Below are 18,198 nucleotides of genomic sequence, written 5' to 3'. Positions count from 1 at the left end.
CGATATCAACTCAAATCTCTCCACTCGAAAAAAAAAAAAGCTGTCAATGCAAGACGGTCATCGCATCTACATACTCTTATAATCCCACCACCATCTGCGCTTCCTCCATGTTACCGTTTTCATGATATAACTTTTGAAGCGACTTCCCCGGCTTGAGACCGGAAACATACCTCTTGCGCTTGCCGTCGTCATCTCTATAATATTTCCACCCTACCTCTATACACAAAATGGATCCGCAAGCCTACCTAATGAGCCAGGGCTGGTCAGGCCCAGGAAACCCATTGAATCCCTCCAGGCGACCTGGCCCACACGGCGGACTCGGACTAACAAAACCAATCCTAGTTGCGCGGAAAAAAAATACACACGGTGTTGGAAAGAAAACAACCCACGATCATACAAATCAATGGTGGCTACGCGGGTTTGAGGCAGCGTTACGCGGTATTGGAACGGATGGAAATGCGACGCCAACTAGCGAGGAATCTACGGCAGCCACTCCGATGAGTGAGCTTTACAAATTTTTTGTGCGAGGACCAGGCCTTGAGGGTACTATCAAACCAAGAGAATCGAGTGAAAATCAACAGTCTTCAATTTCGGGCTGTATGACTCCTACAAGCTCGGCTGAAAATAGTGTATCGAACCAAAAGAAAAAGAGAAAACGGGAGGAGACTGAGGGTCCTACAATGGACTCGAAGAAAAAGATGAAAAAGAAAAAGAATAAGAAGGTGAAGGTCAGCGTTGACGAACATGTCGACATGTCTTCCAACCAGATCTCTTCCGGTATCGCGACCCCGCCGGAGGAAGAAACCACCATGGACGGTATAATCCCCAGCACCAAATCTGCCAAATCTCCCAAACCCACTCAACCCGACGAAGAGCTCTCAGAGAAGAAGAGGAAGAGAAAAGAAGCAAAAAGGGGAAGGAAAAGACGAAAAGAGGGAAGCTTAGAAACCGAAACTAGTACGCCAAGTGATCAGGAAACGAAAGACGGAAGTCCTGATGATATGTCTTCGGATGAAGCTTCTCGGAAGAGGAAGAAAGAAATAAAAAGAGCCGCTAAGAAGGCACAAAGAGAAGAGAGTGGAGAGAGAAAGAAGTCGAAGAAGAGCAAGAAAAACAAAGTGAAATCTGACGAGTAATGATCTCAGCGGCCACAAGACGATGATGAAATATAAGCTTGATTTACGGAGTAGAATTATTGTTTGATTCTGCACAACGTCATTTTTGCCTGGCATAACATTATCCTGCCATACACTAAGCTTACTAGCCACTTAGGCTGGCGTGATACCCCTTCGCTTGCATGTACATAAAAATATTTGATGAGATAGATACCCATTTGTTTAGCAGAGCATACGCTAGGACATTATGAGATCAACTGCTGCTCGGAAGCCTTCCTGGTGTGTTCGATAATAACCATGGTCGCTGTCCCCAAAATTCATCCTTGATAATATCAACGTGGGCTATTGCAACATTAGCCTTTCTTCGCAGTTTCTGCTGTTTCTCAAGCTGAGTTTTGGATAACTTCGCGTCACCCTCTCCTTCCTCATATTCGTTGGCATTAGTCCCTGAGGACGATGTACCACATTGTGTGCCTTTGATTTGTTCCAATTCGTACTATATATTGGATACGTTAGAGACGGTATCCCAATAATAATAGCAACAAATACAGCCCTCTGGTACTCACATCACGGAATAAAACACTCCCTTTTTTATATATTTCAAGTTCATTGTTGTAGTTGATCCCATACCTCGAGAAGAGGATCTCATTCTTATCCGACGAGACAGTCCCCTATTAGTGTAAAGGGTTAGTATAAATCATCGAGAATCATGAGAGGTAAGATCGGACGGTTTATACCTTTAACTCCTGCTCTGCATCCTGGTTGCTCATACCTCCCTTCTGCACCATGTTCCAAAACGTTGTATTATATAGGTTATTAATGTGACCTGCTAAATTGTTAGAATATTTGATTTCTTCTCGTTGAAGTTGGACAATGGAGATGATCCGTACAGTCAACTTGTCTCCAGCTCAAGTAGTCTCTAAGGTTCTTTATGCTGGGATATTGTACCGCCCTCCCGTCGAATGTAGGAAGAAAGTTAGGTTCTAACGGCGTATCCGGAAAGAATGAAGTCCATTTAAAGGTATAATGTGCCGTGAAAGTTGATACAATAGTCGAAACAAGCTTGCTATAAATGAACCAAATCAACAATCCTGAATTCAGTTGGGATTGGAGAGTGATGGATTAAAGAGATAGAAAGAATAGCGTACCTGCTCCTCCGCTCAAATAGCTGGCAACTTCGGTGAAAAACAAAGCTTTTTTTTTTAAAAAAAAAAAGATGATCAGTAAATTAGCGTAACAAGCATATATTGCAATATCACTATACCTAAATTCATCGCTAACACCATAAGCAATGATTAAATCTGGGATGTCCTTCATTACTGCCTGCGCAGCTGCATTCATCAAGTCGAGAGCTCTTCGATCATTAGGTTTCTGAAAACGATATTTATCAGATAGTCTATGAAGCTGTTAGCCGTGACACTCATACTAAACATCGGCATACCACAGATGGCACTGCGGCCATAATCGTCAGATATCCATTCAACAGTAGTTAAGGGATGCGAGTTCTCGGAAGAGAGAGAGAACCAGGCATTGAGATTATGGGGTTCAAAACAACTGTATGCAAAAAGAGCGGGTATCTATATATGCATCATGAAACGACTAACTTGTGGAATCCACGTCCATCGATGCGTACAACGATCCAAGTATTTGGCAAGAGGACGTCGCTTTGCTCGAAATTTCGAACATATTCATATCTACCATATCTTTGTCAGTCCCATAGAATTACTAGAGGAAAGTAGTACTATACTTTGAATTGGCCATCTTAAAAACGCAGATCTCTGGTGTTCTATATCGCTGTCTACTGCTCTAGGCCCAACCGTGGATGTCGAGTTTGGTAGGAACCTGAAGTCCTGGTACGATGACTTTGATAATAGTTTGAGCTGTTGAAGGGGAGATTCAGATTTTCCTGCTCCGGATTTTCTCACCTCATCCCTATTGCCCCCCTTTACCTCATTTTCCTGCCTGTCCCCTCCTTTTCTATATTTCTACCTTCCATATCTTATCACTTGTCTATGTCTAGAAACTGGTTACGATTCTAGATATCTTGACCAATGCTGGAATGCGCCTGGACAGCCACGACGCACAATTATTCAAGTCCAAATTCACCAGTGAATATTATCCCACCATGTATTCCAGGGGTTGGTTAGCACACATTTGATCAATCATGTTATATTTACCATGGGTATGTAGCAAATGGAGTCCTGATGGTTAAAAACTAGGTATCCGGTTTAAGAGAATTCCCAACACAGACAAAGAGATCTAGTACAGAGTGTAGTATGGCATTATATGTTGGAGAATATGTATTCATATACAAAATCTATGTATCATATATCCTCTGACATTGACTCATCCCCAGCCTCGCTCGCTATCCCACTCGATTCACTTGGTGCTTTATCTACCTTCTTCGATTTCCGGATAAACCCAAAGCCAAGGCTACTCTTACTAGATCTATCTCCAGATTTATCACCGAGGGTAAGTGAAATTGCGCTCTCGTTGCTTTTGCCTAGTTGGATCTCGCTATTTCCCTCGCCGTCAGGATCACCCTGGCCGGTTGAATCTCCTTTTTTAGAGAACAGGCTGGCTCGATCCTTCCAGGGCATATTGAACTTGCTTGAGCTTCCTTTGCGTGTAAGTTTCTGAATGAATGTTTCCTTAGTACTCACTGCCTCCGATGGAGTAGACGATGGCACCTGTTCGAGTGACTCGTGTGACTCCGTGGCAGCTGTTTGGATCGAGCGGGAGTCTTTCGACCGGCGAGACGCAGGGGGCGACATCTCTTCATGGGTGGATTCGTTTCCGCGTGATCGAGGGCGTTCCGAATCCTTCGATTTGGGCCGATCAAGCTTCTTACCGAAGATGGTTGTAAATGATGGTGCGGTGGGGTTTAGTTTTGGGGTGATAGGGCGATGAGAAGACGGGGGTCGAGTCCCAATGGGTGCCTGTATTGGCCTCTGTGGCTCGTATGGGGCTTCATGGAATTCTAATTCAGTAGGTAAACCAAGAGGTAAGTGGCCAGTCGAACCTACTTGAACTGAAGGGCGACGAGACTGGTTACGTGACCAAGCAGTGGGAGAGATCCAGTCAAGGCCAGAACTCGCTGCCTTATCGGTGGAAGGCCATCCGAATGGCTGGTTTTCCATTGTAGGCCGTGGGAGGGCGTTTTCGAATGAATATGTTGACGAGGGCCGGGGTGATAGGGAATTCCGACGAACAGTCCCAAGTATAGAGGGATCAATCGGGTCATGACGAGGGCTAAATTGATTATACCCTTTGCTTGCATCTGGAGAATTAAGTGATGATTGGTTGGGGTTGGTGAAAACTCCTGACCCGTGTCTTCCTGATGTGAAGAAACTCGGAAACATTGCCCGTCTCCCCGCAGGTATACGGTCAGACGAACTATCGCCTGTAACATGGGAAGTATTGCTACGGGGAAAGAGCGTAGTCATTGGGTTCGCCCAGTTGGTGGTATAGCTCAAACGACGACGTCTCGTACCAATCGGGTCAAAGTCGTCTTCTAAATTCCCGGGGAACGATTGACTCTGTCCTGACTTAAGGCTCCCAAGTAGAGGAGGCCCATCGGCCATGGTCTTTCCTCTCTGGCGGTTAAAACCAAATAACCCCGAGAGCCGTCGAGATGCACTCTGCGCGCCGTCGGGAGGAGGCTGGCTTCCAGGTAGTGTGGCTTTTCCAGAGTTACGGTCGGTATCATGGAGATTGTTCAGGCTTCCATGAGGGCTGGCGAAGATGCTTGTGGGATCGCTGCCAGAAGAGAGTGGCGATGGTGAGTTGGGTAGGAGACCCTCAAAGGGAGCGGTGGGCACTCCGGGAAATGGTGTAATTTCTGGCGCCTCGCCGACACTCTGCTCCTCGTCCCCGAGGAGGTCAGATGGTAGTAACGCGTCGGCACGGGGGCTCATGGGCGGGTTTTCGATATCAGCTCGGACGGGGCTGATATTATCAGCTGGATCGGAGATTGTCATTCCATTGTTGATGTTGAAAAACGTTGGACCGGAGGTGAACGTTGGCGAGTTATTGCCGACTTGGCCGTAGTTTGAATTTGGGAACGCAGTATCGACCAAGGGGAAGCTCACGGGTGATGACATGTTGCTGTTAAGAGAGCTTCGATGGCGGTTACGTCGATGGCTGCTCGTTCTTCTGTTGAGGCCTAGCTCAGGAGTGGCAATAGGGCCAAACGGCGCTGAAGGGCTGGCCCATTGAGCGTTTGTCCACTGGAGTCGGTCTTGAGCCTCGTAATACTGCTGCTGGGCCTGAGAGTGCACATTCATGAGAGAGGCGTACTGGGTGCGAAGGCCTGCGATTTTCCCATCCCAGAAGCGTTCACGTTCTCTCTCCATCCGTTCCAACTCTCTAGCCTCGTCGTTGTCATCTCCTTCAGGCCGTCGTCTTTCCTCTTCTAGGGCTTTAATACGACTGCCCTTGATCTTGATATCTTCGTCGATTTGTTTCATTTCACCTTGCTCCTCTGTAACCTTGCGCCGATACTCTTCGATTTGCTTGGTAGACTCCTCATCGATGCGGGACTTCTCTTCCTGAAGATTGGCCAGCTCAGCCTTTATCTCGATCGATTTCTCATCCCACCTAATGATATCTTCACTCCGCTTTTTCCGTTCAGCTTCCTTTTGCTGCAGGAGCTTCTCCCGTTTGCTTTTCTCGCTTTGGGCCGTTCGATTGACGCTTTCCAGCTTATTGATATGCTTCCGCAGGTCGCCACTTGCATCGTCCTTTTCTTTTACTCGTTGCTTTAAATCATTCCTTTGGTCTTCTAAGTCTCGCAGTTGTTGTTCGTACTCCTTGTCTTCCTGAAACAGGTGTCTATCGAGCGTCTCGTTCTCTTGTTGAAGGTATTTCAGACGTTCTGCCAGTTGCTTGAGAGAACCTTCTGATTCGTTGCCTATGGACTCTCCATCATCCGGCGCCTGCGGAATGGTATGTTCCTGAGTGGATGTTGATCCGATCGACTTTCTTCCTCCGCCAGATCGTTTTGCTTGTGTTACTCCACCGCTGTGTTCTCTGGACATGACCGGCGCCGACGGTGACACGATCGTGGCCGCCTTGGGAACATACGCCTGAATGAGAGGGGGTCCGCCATTCTCGTCGTTTTGTTCAGGTGGAAAGGGCCCTTGACCTGTGCGGATATGGAGAACAGCGCTGCAAGTTTGGAAATTGGCTGAACTGATTGCGATCACGCATACATGGTAGATCCGGTTGGGCTGAAGGTTGAAAATGGAAACGGCAGTCTCGGAACGCTTCGTCTCGCCGACTGAAATAATGTGTTAGCCTTTAGTTAACACTGATAGTAATCTAAACCAGAGATAGACAGCTGAAGAGATAGATAGATGAACTCACCTCGAAGGCCATTTACTTGCACCGCATGTTTATGGACCGAATTCTGCAACTCCGGGTATTTCCAAGCTATGCGAACATCTCGGCCTCCTATCTCTTCCAAAATCACTTCCGGAGTGGGAGGGATGTCCAAGCCGAGCTTTTCGACCAGCAGCTCGTTCGGAGTCAAGCAAACTTGATATGCACGGTAGGTAAGCCTAGACAGCTCGTTAGACATACGGACAAGCACGGAGATGGACCCTTTGAGCTCGCCACCTACCAGATCAACGCCCAGAGGATCGAGGTCGCAATGAACAGCGCCATTGCACCCTGGACTCTAACCTGTGGGACGCCCGGATAGGCGTCTGACACAAGGCGCAACGACTCGTATTTCCCCATGATAAAGCCCCATTAAAAAAGGAGCGAGAGCACCGAGGAACGCAGACTCAACCCAGCATGTCTGCCCAAAGCCTTGACGTCGTGAGGTCCTGCTGGCGCGAGTGTGCAGGTTGTCCATCTCGTCGTTGCTTCGATCTTGATATTTCGCGGATTATGATTTACCCGTATGACTAATCAGAATTACCAGAGTAGAAGTACCTAGGTAGAAGTAGAAGTACTCCGTAGATATAGAAGTAGAAGTAGATATAGATAGATATAGAAGATATAATATAGATACAGAAGTGGATATAGACAGAAGAGAATATAGATATAGGTGGATATAGGTAGAGATATAGAAGTAGAAGTAGAAGATATAGATATAGGCAGACGTAGAGATAGGAGATAGAATAGACAGAGTATCAGTGTTGCATGAGCCGGTGTCTATGGAGTATGATAGCTATCTACGGAGTACAGTCTGATGCTAGTAGACCTCCCGTAGACTCGTCCTGCTCTCGAGACAGTCTCGGCTGAGCCTCATCTGAGAATGTTCTTCATGGAGATCACCGACGGCCTGAGACATCCTATAGCTCTGTGGCGTTCTCACATGGGAGCCACTGGAGTCAACTATCTCTAGCCTCGCCAACAGTATCCAGGCCGTCGACTGATACGAGTGTCGTAGAGGTCTGTAGATGTAGATGTAGCTGACCAACGACCGTATGTTGGGAGATCTCCAGGCATCCCGTAGCGTCTCAACAATGATGCAAGTTGTGTTTGGCGCCCTGTAACCGCCTATAGAACTGCCCGTCTGCCTGCTAAAAGGTTTCGCCCTGTCTCGCCCTTGCTAGCGCCCTTAGCACCAAGGAAGATCTCAAACTGGCGCAAGGAGAGGGCGTCTTGTATATTACGTCGTTCTTTTGCATAGCGCAGGCCGAATCCACCCGCCGGCTCGTCACATGTTCACCTCTTCCTCTTCTTCTTCTTCTACATCTTCATCCTTCATCTACATCCTTTTCTCTCTTCACTTCTACTTACTCTTCACACTCTAGTTATCCTACATTCTATCCAACAGCAGATGCCGAATTAACGGGATGCAGTACGTCAGAAGTATAAGCGGTTCGGTATCTAAGACATGGAACTCCATCAACCCGGCAACCCTGAGCGGTGCCATCGACGTGATAGTTATTGAGCAGGCAGATGGTCAGTAGTCGCCAGCTCCAAGATGAAGGATATCATTCTAACACGATTGCAGGGACGCTGGCATGCTCGCCGTTCCATGTCCGATTCGGCAAATTCTCCCTCCTTCGGCCGTACGAGAAGAAGGTAGGCCCCCGCGCCGCCCCAACAGGAATCAGACGGGAGTCCCGGCTAATCAATGCGCTCACAGGTCGAGTTCAGCGTTAATGGGGTGAAGCAAGACTATGCCATGAAACTAGGGGAAGGCGGGGAAGCCTTTTTCGTCTTTGAAACGACCGCCGATATCCCAGAGGACCTTCAGACTTCGCCAGTCATATCGCCCGCCGCAAGCCCACAGCAGTCGCCGGACGAGATAAATACTACCTTCACCTTGCAAGAGCCCGAGTACCTGGATCTGACGTCAAAGTCGTTAACCCCTCCCAAGGCACAGCGCGCAATAACGGAACCCTTGCTGGAAGGCGAGGTGGCCGCAACGAAGAATGTACTCGACCCAAGCCCTAAGCTGGACAGGCCTCGATCGGAGGATGGGCTGGAAGCTCCCCGCGCCAATGTCTCAAGTGTGCATAGCTCGCCGCAGACGATGCGGTCTCAGAGCCCTCCCCCGATATCACGCCAGGAGGCGTACTCCCGAGCGATCTCGCTGTCCAAGAAGCTATCCGGCTCGAATATTCCTTCAAAGGTAACCGAGAGTGGAGATCTCATGTTGGATATGACAGGGTATAAAAGTAGCGACGACGACGCTCTGCGCGCAGAGGTAGTAGCCCGTAAGATCCTCGCAGAAGAGCTCGAGGGTAACTACGATATCGGTGCTCTAATCGGCGCCGATGAGCATGGCAATCTATGGATCTACAGCAGTGAAGAGGCCAAGGAGGCTGCTGGCCGAAAGGCTGCCTATAGCTCCTTGCAACACCATAACGGTATGGCGGACGACGCTGTCTTCGATCCAGGATACCAGAGCGATAACGATCAGATGGACTACGAGGACCGCCCTCAGAAGCACGTCCGTTCCCAGTCGGATGCGCAGTTGGAATATCCGACCCCGCCGCAGACCCCTACCGATGACCGGCCCGACAGAGGTCGCAGCTATGCGAAGACGCTTCGGTTGACCAGCGATCAGCTAAAGGCACTCAACCTCCAGCCTGATGCCAATCCGATATCCTTCAGTGTCAACAAAGCAGTGTGTCCTGCCACCATGTATCTGTGGAGCTACAAGGTTCCTATCGTGATATCTGATATCGACGGAACGATTACAAAGTACGCCTCTCTTATCCCAACTATTAATGCATTCGTGGTACCATGCTAAAGCCTTACTCTCTTAGATCTGATGCTCTCGGACATGTTTTGAACATGATTGGGCGAGATTGGACTCATCTGGGTGTTGCAAAGCTCTACACTGACATCGCCAGCAACGGATACAACATCATGTACCTAACGAGTAGATCCACCGGCCAAGCCGACACTACACGAGCATATCTCAAAGGGATTTTGCAGGACGGCTATAAGCTGCCCCAGGGCCCAGTGATCATGAGCCCCGATCGAACGATCGCCGCATTACGGCGCGAGCTATATATCAGAAAGCCAGAAGTGTTCAAAATGGCCTGTCTGCGTGATATCCTGAGTCTGTTCGAGGGCAGGCAGAATCCATTTTATGCCGGCTTTGGTAACCGTCTCACAGACGCGTTGAGTTATCGGACCGTGAACATCCCTTCAACCAGGATTTTCACCATCAATTCAAACGCAGAAGTCTCGCTTGATCTTCTCAGCTTGACCAAATATAAGAGCAGTTATGTGACCATGAGAGAGCTGGTAGATCACTTTTTCCCGCCAGTGAGCACGCTCGTACAAGATGGCGGCGAAGATTTTACAGACTTTACATACTGGAGAGACCAACCTAGAGAGTTGGACGAGTTTTCACTCACCGAATCTGATATCGGGTCCGATCGAGCCGACGATGATGAATCAGACGTTGGCCACCACGCAGATATAGGAGAGACATATATATCCCGTGACTCGATAGAAATGTCAGGCGATATGAACGATTCTATCCTTGATTCTATATCCGAGGACATGGAGGATATTTCCGAATATGAGTACGAAGAAGATGACCGCCGAATGTCTGATGAGGTTCCCATGCGGTCGAGCGGGACAGATGACGGCTCAAGGATACCCAAAACGCCAGACGGGGCTTCGAGGAGCCTTCCCATCCGCTAGACATGTTGCGCTGCTATATTAGCTATCGAAAAGATGGCTATGTATATTTGACTACGACTGGCGTTCAGTCTTGGAGTTTTTATTGGGCCAGATATAGATGGGATTGTATAAACCCTTCCGGGGGAGTTGCTCGGGGCTCAACTCCCTGGCTTCATTGTTTGAGCATCTGGTGCATTCATTAGCGGGTTTTGTTTCTTTTCTTTCTTTTTCTCTTGTTTCTTTCGTGTCTTGCTATTGCTGTTGTTAATACATTTATTCCCTTGTAAGAAGGAGAAGAGTTTGAACTTGGACCAACAGGCCCTCATGCGCTGTTACTTCGGTATAGACTTTTAAACTAATAGAATGATCTAATAATTGTTATCTCAAGAAGAAGATATCTTGTTTCTACTACATACTGTTGAATAGTAACACCTTTGTGAATGCACTTTCTGGTACAACACGTGACTCGGACCTTGAACTTCCTGCAACACTTCAACAATCGCGATGATAAAAGAATAACCAGCTTCACATTTCACCTTTGAGACGATATAGCAGGACGCTCACACTTGCTGGAGCTAGATTTATCTAGGCCTGTTATATCCTGCAGCTTTATCCCTTCTCTTCATATAGCGAAAGGAGGATACAACCCCCGCTTGCAGGCCAGGCGAGGCATGCGCTGCTGAGCAGTCCCAGCTAGTTGAGCATCATCGATTCTATTCTAGCTATCTACGAGGCCTCTATACACGATCACCGAGCCTTCAAACTTCATCATATCCAAGATGGCTTCCCCTAGACCCAATGCGACACCTACCGCGGGAGCATCTGCTCCATCAACGCAACCGATCACACCTCCAGCAGAGCCTCTACCGCCGTCAAACCCAGCAGCTCCAGCACTCCCTACTCCCGCGCAGACACCTTCTACCTCACTCCAAGATAGCGGCAAAAGCAGACGACCTCGAGATGCGCGCCTAATCCACATGCTTCTGGCATCACTTGGTGTCACATCTTACCAAGAGCGTGTCCCGCTCCAGCTCCTTGATTTCGCATACCGATACACATCCAGCACACTGCAAGATGCAGTATATCTCGCGACAGAAGGCTATCCAGGAGAGACGCAGAAAGAAGGTGGTGGTCGATCCCACGCGCATCAAGATGGAAGCAGCGGCGTGAGTTTAGGTGCATTGCGAATGAGCATAGCTTCACGTCTTCATTACCAGTTTCAACCGGGCCTGCCTAAAGAATTCTTAATGGATCTCGCTGCCGAACGGAATAGGATTATGTTACCGGGTGTTTCGAGAGGTCAGGAAGGAGGGGCAGGTAGCACAGCTGCTCTGGGCCAGGAGACTATGATGGGTGGATTACGGTTGCCGCCAGAACGGTTTTGCCTAACAGGAGTAGGGTGGGATATGAAGGGGGAGTGGGAGAGTGAAGGGGAAGAAGATATGGATATTGATGCGCAGGCTGCCGGTGCTGGTGCTGGCGGGCCGGGTGCAGCTGGGGAGAAAGACGCGGTGGAGGAAGGAGATGATGACGACGACGTTGATGGAAGGATGGAAGATGTGTTCGGGCATACCGCTACGGTAGACGGTGAAAAGGACGAGGATAAGACTATGACAGACGTCTGACCTCTATCTTTCATCTGTCAGCAATCCCATTCTTATACCGTATGGGTACCGTCAACATACCAAGAGCTTGGAGTCAATTGATACTCAGCTCAGGCTTTACCTCTAGCCAGCTAATGAGAGGCACGGAGTGAATGATGACATTTCGAAAACACAACTAATTAATCGGCGTCTTCGGGAGGGGGCAGGCAAAAGGCTTAGCGGAGATCTATGGCTTTATTTTGTACAATATCGAATCATTATGTTTCCAAATGGCACATGGATTATGAGCCACATATTGACCCTCCCTAACTCCGACCAAAAAGGCAAAAATCAAAGCGTCCGAATAGCGTGCCAACTCGACAGGAAATAAGTATATGGGCTTGCAAGAGGGATTGCTCTTGCAAGCGGCCACATCCGAGTATATAATACATAAAAACGGGAATTCCATTCCAACCCCAAACGCCTAGTACTTGCAAAATAGAAAATTCGATCCAGAAACACATCCATCTCTTTGCTGTAGCGCGCAATAACGGACCGAAATAGTGTCTTGGAAACGCTTCGGTGTCAAATGTTCATGAACTCTTCGCTTTGGCTGCTGCTGCTGCTGCTCGTCTCTCGTCGTCCCACTTCATCATAGCAAGGACCTCTTGTCTCCGTTCTTCTGTCTCCCTGGCCTCCTTTTCGCGGGCCTTTATTCGCGCTTCTCGGCCTGCAAACCATTCTTCTCGGGCCTGGTCTTCTACTTCCGGTTTCGCATGAAGGACCATGCAGGCATTCATTGCAAGCCGCTGCTTTCGACAAACCCACGTTGCGGTCACCGTACGATTAACAGCACATGCTGCGAATTCTTTAGAAAGGATGAGAGAAAGAGTTAGCTGACTGGAACCAATCTCGTATGGCTGAAGTTCGTCGTCTGTCGTCCGCCGTCCGCGGGATTTGGCGGAGAATTGTATGATCAGACTCACCTTTTATTACCGGGTCACAGAGGCCTCTGACCTTTTTATAATATGCCTGCCTCACCTCGCCCTCTTGAGTCGCAGAGAGCGGCGTCGGGTTCCGGAGGTCTACTCTTCGGGGGGTGGATGTTGGGGGGGTTGGTGTCGACGGTGTGGTAGTGGTAGCCATCGCGGTCGTATGGGAGCGGAAAGTGGACGAATGCCGGTATATAGCTAGTCCATTCGCTGTAGTATTTGATTGAAGACACCAGAGGAGAAACGGTAGTCCTGGCCTTGGTGAAATGGTTCTCGCGAAGGAGATATCAAAAAACGCTTGGGGGATTGAGCTTCGGACATCTGAACCTTATTATTTTTCGTTTTTCAAGAACTTCTTATTTTTGCTCTTTGAACATAGATATCACAACTCCAACTCTCCAGCATTCTCGTTGCTTGAATTTCTCGTCTTCTAGCCCAGAGCAGGCAGATCCCAGGCTGTACTCTCTATAAGGAATTTAATATTTACCTTTCAACTGTCGCATCATCATGTCTTCTATGCGAAATGCCGTCCAGCGACGTGTGCATCGCGAGCGAGCGCAACCAGCTGCACGCGAGAAATGGGGTATTCTGGAAAAACACAAGGTAGCTACATGCTCATTATATCTTACTTGCTGAATATAAGCTAGAATGGACCGAAGTAACTAACAAATGTGGATGGGAATATAGGACTACTCGCTCCGAGCCAAGGATTATAATATCAAAAAGGCGCAGCTGCAGCGTCTAAGAGAAAAGGCTCGCGACCGTAATCCTGACGAATTCGCCTACGGGATGATGTCAGAGCGCTCCAAGACGCATGGGAAACACGGGGCGAGAGAATCAAAGTCACTTAACCATGCAACAGTGAGCCTATTAAAGACTCAGGATGCTGGATATCTGCGAGTAGTCGGAGAACGAGTTCGCAGACAACTTGTCCAAACCGAGCAGGAGGTTAACCTTCAAAAAGGGATCGAAGAAGCAGAGAGTTTGGGAGGAAAGAAGACGATATTTGTGGACTCTGTGGAGGAGCAGCAAGAGAAGGCATATAGAGATGAAGAGGACGACAGTGAGGACGACAGCGTCAACGGAGAGTTGGATTCTGGAAGCGCTGGCAAACAAAAACAAGCCACCGGGACAATATCGAAAAAGCAGCTTGAAGCAGAGAAACAAGCAAGAAAGGAGATTTTCAAAGCCCGACGGCTAAAAGAAAAAGCTGCTGAATCTCGGCTAAAGAAACTTGAGACCTTGAAGCAGCAACATGCAGACATTTCTGCTGCTGAAGAAGAACTAGCACTGCAGAGGGCCAAGATGGCTAGGTCTGTGGGAGGCTCGAATAAACAGGGCATCAAATGGAAGGTTAGAGAGAGGAAAAAGTGATTTTATTGCATATTGCTATAATGAGACCATGACTTTCCTACTGGCGTTTGGAATTGAGGCTACATAGGATACTTATCTCAAAAATTAGAGACGTTATTCCAGTATTTTCGACAGTGACCCTAGATTGCAAGTAAGTAAACTAACCCGGAACAATGTATAAAGAGCAATGATTAAAATAATATCAGAAATATATGAAAAGTATACAGGATGAAACATTGTCAGATGACCAGTTCCGTCTATCTTACGGTCAGGTTGATTGAAGCCATAGAAACCGTTCATGTGTCTATCTCAGGGGCTCAGCTTCACTGACGGTCCATCGCCGCCATGCGGATGGAGACTGCGCGACGATGAGCATCCAAACCCTCTACCGAAGCTAACTGCATCACAGCGCTGGATACATTACGTAGACCCTCGGCAGTTAGGTTTGAGCTGGTGATGTGCTTCACAAAGGAGGCTAGGTTCACTCCGGAATACTGCTTTGCGTATCCATAGGTTGCTAGAAAGGATATTGTTAGAATCAAGATAGCAGAGAAATCAGTGAAAAGTAAACTTACGAAGAGAGTGGTTGACACCGGCGGAATAGTCGCCAACACTTTCTGGGGTCCATTCGCCGATAAAGACACTGCCTGCATTCTGTACAAGGGGCACAACTTCCGCCGCGTTTCGGATCTGGAGAATTAAATGCTCGGGAGCATAGTCGTTGCTCAGCGTCATGGCTTCCTCTACGTCCTTGACAACAAACGTCACAGAGTGTGCGATTGCACCTCTCACGATGTCAACTCGTGGTAGCGCCATAGCTTGCTCGTGGAGCTCATCCTCGATAGCTTTGAGCTCTGCTTCATTCAAGTCAATGGCGATAAGGATGACCTGGGAATCAACGCCGTGTTCAGCTTGACTGAGCAAGTCAGAAGCGACAAACGCAGGGTTTGCATGCTTGTCAGCAATGACGAGAACTTCACTAGGTCCGGCAGGCATGTCAATACCGACGCCAGCAGATGTATCGTTTGACACAAACATCTTAGCAGCAGTCACAAACTGGTTTCCTGGACCAAGGATCTTGTCGACTTTGGTGATGCTCTGGGTGCCATATGCCATAGCTGCCACAGCCTGCGCTCCACCAGCCAGCACAATGCTGTCGGCTCCAACCTTGTGTGCAATATATACAATCTCGGGGGAGATACTACCATCTGATCGTGGAGGGGATGCGAGAACGATATTCTTGCATCCGGCAACCATGGCAGGGACTCCTAGCATGAGCGCAGTCGAGGGCAATACGGCTGTACCTCCAGGTATGTAAAGACCGACTTTCTCGATAGGCCGTACAAAGCGTGAGCAAACCACTCCCGGCATAGTCTCGACAGACAATGGTTTTTCATCCTGTTGAGCAGCGTGGAAGCGACGAATGTTTTCATAGCTGACGTCAATTGCATTTTTAGTTTCAGGGGACAACTTCATCAGATCTTCAGGGAAAGGCGCAACGAGCACAGGGGACGTTAGGGAGGTCGCCTTTTCAAATTTGTGGGTGTACTTCAGCACTGCTGCATCTCCATTTTGCTGTACGTCTTGTATTATCGGGCGAATGAGATTGACAACGGCATCATTCGACTTTTGTGACGGCCGCTGTAGCGCCTCTTTGACAACCTTCGCTGGGGTTGATGCAGTGACATAACATTGCATTGTGATCCTGTCGTCCGCAATTTTGGGCTTGGGCTTGGGCTCCTCCTTAACCGGCTCTTTTGAGCTACCCTTCATAGAAGCAAGGCCAACCTTCTCAGCCCATCCTGGTTTGGCGTCCCCCTGTCTCCTCGTTACCTTCAAGCTCTTTAGGTCAAGATTTCTTTCGAGATCTTCAAGAGACACTCCCGAAGCAATGCATTTGGTAAGGGCAAAATAGATCAGGTCCGCAGCTTCGGACGCAACATCTTCCTTCTTCGACGCTTGACATAGTTCCTCAGCCTCTTCCATTATCTTGGCTTCCAAAAGTTTTGAGTCGTTGAAAAGGCGCGAGGTGTACGATCCTGGAGGAGCACTCTCTTTGCGTGTCTGTAGCGTGTGCTGCAGGCGAGATAGGCCGCTATATGCTCCAAAGCAGCTAGCTGTTCCAAGGTGACAGAAGCCTGATTCATAAGGGTATAAGTTAGCCACGATCTATATATCTTCCTGTAGCTAAGCTGGGATCCACAAACCTCTTCCTTTCTGCTTAACCACGAAGATGAGACAGTCATTGTCACAATCAAGGCCAACTCTGACAAGCTCTTGAGTATCACCGCTGGAAGCTCCCTTGTACCATAACCCACGCTTTCGGCTTTGGTACACCCCGGTTCCGGTTCGAACGGCTTCAGAAATGCTCTTGTCACTACTCCAGACGAGCCCTAGTGAGATTCCGCGCTCATCAGTGACGGTCGTAGCATACAATCCGGTGTTGCTATCCGGGACAGCGCCCGCAATTAGAAGCTTCGCAGGTGATAGTTCCTCTTTATCCACCGATAGAGATCCGGCAGGGATAATGCTGACAACACCCTCTTGCTCGTTGGTTAGTAGTGTCGTCTGGGTAGTTGATGCGTCGTAGGATCTATAAACGGTAATGATAGCGCACTCGTCCTCCAGCTCGGAGATAACGGAGTCTAGTGCCTCGGACGAGGTACAGCTAGCGCCAATGTCTTTCCGTTCGGCGTCTTCAGCCACCCATTTCTTGAATTCGAGCACCACAGATGCCGACGGCAGAAGAACGACCAGCCGGGACGAAGGGACGCCCTGTTCACTTGATAATCGTTTCAGCTGGTCAAAGGTCACAAACACAAGGATTGCTCCGGCGTTGAGGACATCGACGATATCTCCAGCCTCGGCAATGGCAGTAGCATCGATGCAGATGTCGAGCTGGGCGAAATTGTCGCGGACGAAGGAGAGAGCATGCTCGACGCTCGATGGTTTAACCAGGACACGGCCGAAGTAAGATATCTGCTTCAGGCTGAGGCCGTCCGTCGACTCCGGCGTGTAGGAGAGCAGGAATGGTAGAGCCATCTTCGATCACTGTAGCTTTGTCTATCTCTCCAACAGCGTAAATGCAGTCCGACTGACGCTGTTTTTGTATCCTGTTTCTGAAGCTGAATGACTCCCACCGGCCTTTTTTCGCGGGGCAAACTAAAAGATAAGATAAATAAGCTTTGCTGCCCAGCTTAGTAAATATTTTAATCTAATTAGCTGCCAAGCCGGTAAACGAAGATGTATAGAAGGCCATATATGAGAGTCAGATATATGAGCAGAGTCAGATATCCGGCGTTGCGCGTCCGTGAGGCTTGTATATGCTTGAGCATGTCTGGTGGAGTTTGCATAGGAGAATGCTGAAACGGTGAAGCATAACCTGTATTAACCGTGGAGCAGGGCGAAGTTATTGGCTAACGGTAGACGACACGAGCAGCCAGTTATTATTTCAAGATGCTAGATATTGACCTCGTTAACGGGGTTGGACGGGGTTTCACAGCGGTAGCCCTTAACTGACTCGTCATGTCTGCTACCGTTGCCCCCTTTTTGCATGGTTGCTGTGCAACTCCAGGCAGAGGAGTCGGCGCATATTCAAATGTCCTACCTGGAAGCGTTGTCATCAACTTGCTTATTGTTTCTCTCGTCGGCTTGTTGGATGTTTATGAAACAATACAAGTCCGTTATGAACTGGCATATGGGAGAAACGCGTGCGTGGCGCAGAGTTCTCTGTTCATAGATCTATATATTAGGGTAGCATCAACTAGCAGGAAGAAGCATGCATCGACTAATGAACCCGGCACGGTGTAGTCATTTGATAGGCCCGCCTATCTCCTTGCCCAGGGCCTAAGGTAAGGGCCGGGAACGACTTACTGGGGGTTCAAGGGACTAGACCGTGTTATAGAGCAACGTACTTATACTACGCTCCCCTCGGTCGCTGAAGTTCCGTGTGGTCCACGATGCCTTTGCTCAAATGTCGGTAAGGGTTTATCGTAGTCAGCCGTATACATTATCCTCGATCCTGAGCGGGGTCGAAACATTCCTTCAGCG

At 48.7% G+C, this 18,198-nt stretch overlaps 7 protein-coding genes across 7 annotated transcripts; 4 read left to right on the top strand and 3 right to left on the bottom strand.

The window, feature by feature from the left end:
* Positions 1–227: 227 nt before the first annotated feature.
* On the top strand, positions 228–1,136 carry GIQ15_00785 (uncharacterized protein; the record flags this gene model as incomplete). Its single annotated transcript, XM_033548202.1, has 1 exon — positions 228–1,136. One exon carries the CDS (start codon positions 228–230, stop codon positions 1,134–1,136), a length of 909 nt encoding a protein of 302 aa, XP_033409153.1.
* A 2,303-nt stretch (positions 1,137–3,439) lies between these two features.
* Positions 3,440–6,857, bottom strand: GIQ15_00784 (uncharacterized protein; the record flags this gene model as incomplete). Its single annotated transcript, XM_033548201.1, has 3 exons — positions 3,440–6,396; positions 6,483–6,676; positions 6,739–6,857. The coding sequence occupies 3 exons, from the start codon at positions 6,855–6,857 to the stop codon at positions 3,440–3,442; spliced, it is 3,270 nt and encodes a 1,089-aa protein (XP_033409152.1).
* Positions 6,858–7,924: 1,067 nt separating this feature from the next.
* On the top strand, positions 7,925–10,241 carry GIQ15_00783 (nuclear elongation and deformation protein 1; the record flags this gene model as incomplete). Its single annotated transcript, XM_033548200.1, has 4 exons — positions 7,925–8,033; positions 8,086–8,156; positions 8,221–9,284; positions 9,350–10,241. The coding sequence occupies 4 exons, from the start codon at positions 7,925–7,927 to the stop codon at positions 10,239–10,241; spliced, it is 2,136 nt and encodes a 711-aa protein (XP_033409151.1).
* A 758-nt stretch (positions 10,242–10,999) lies between these two features.
* Positions 11,000–11,845, top strand: GIQ15_00782 (RNA polymerase II transcription factor; the record flags this gene model as incomplete). The annotated part of the gene is made up of 1 exon (XM_033548199.1): positions 11,000–11,845. One exon carries the CDS (start codon positions 11,000–11,002, stop codon positions 11,843–11,845), a length of 846 nt encoding a protein of 281 aa, XP_033409150.1.
* Positions 11,846–12,396: 551 nt separating this feature from the next.
* Positions 12,397–12,949, bottom strand: GIQ15_00781 (uncharacterized protein; the record flags this gene model as incomplete). Its single annotated transcript, XM_033548198.1, has 2 exons — positions 12,397–12,789; positions 12,845–12,949. 2 exons carry the CDS (start codon positions 12,947–12,949, stop codon positions 12,397–12,399), a joined length of 498 nt encoding a protein of 165 aa, XP_033409149.1.
* Positions 12,950–13,302: 353 nt separating this feature from the next.
* GIQ15_00780 (U3 snoRNP-associated protein Utp11) lies at positions 13,303–14,169 on the top strand (the record flags this gene model as incomplete). The annotated part of the gene is made up of 2 exons (XM_033548197.1): positions 13,303–13,398; positions 13,483–14,169. The coding sequence occupies 2 exons, from the start codon at positions 13,303–13,305 to the stop codon at positions 14,167–14,169; spliced, it is 783 nt and encodes a 260-aa protein (XP_033409148.1).
* Positions 14,170–14,471: 302 nt separating this feature from the next.
* Positions 14,472–17,190, bottom strand: GIQ15_00779 (histidinol dehydrogenase; the record flags this gene model as incomplete). The annotated part of the gene is made up of 3 exons (XM_033548196.1): positions 14,472–14,665; positions 14,724–16,286; positions 16,356–17,190. The coding sequence occupies 3 exons, from the start codon at positions 17,188–17,190 to the stop codon at positions 14,472–14,474; spliced, it is 2,592 nt and encodes an 863-aa protein (XP_033409147.1).
* Positions 17,191–18,198: the final 1,008 nt, after the last annotated feature.

Source organism: Arthroderma uncinatum (genome assembly GCF_011692745.1).
Source record: "Arthroderma uncinatum strain CBS 119779 chromosome Unknown scaffold1, whole genome shotgun sequence".
Classification (NCBI taxonomy): domain Eukaryota; kingdom Fungi; phylum Ascomycota; class Eurotiomycetes; order Onygenales; family Arthrodermataceae; genus Arthroderma; species Arthroderma uncinatum.
This window is presented reverse-complemented; position numbering and strand designations above follow the sequence as displayed.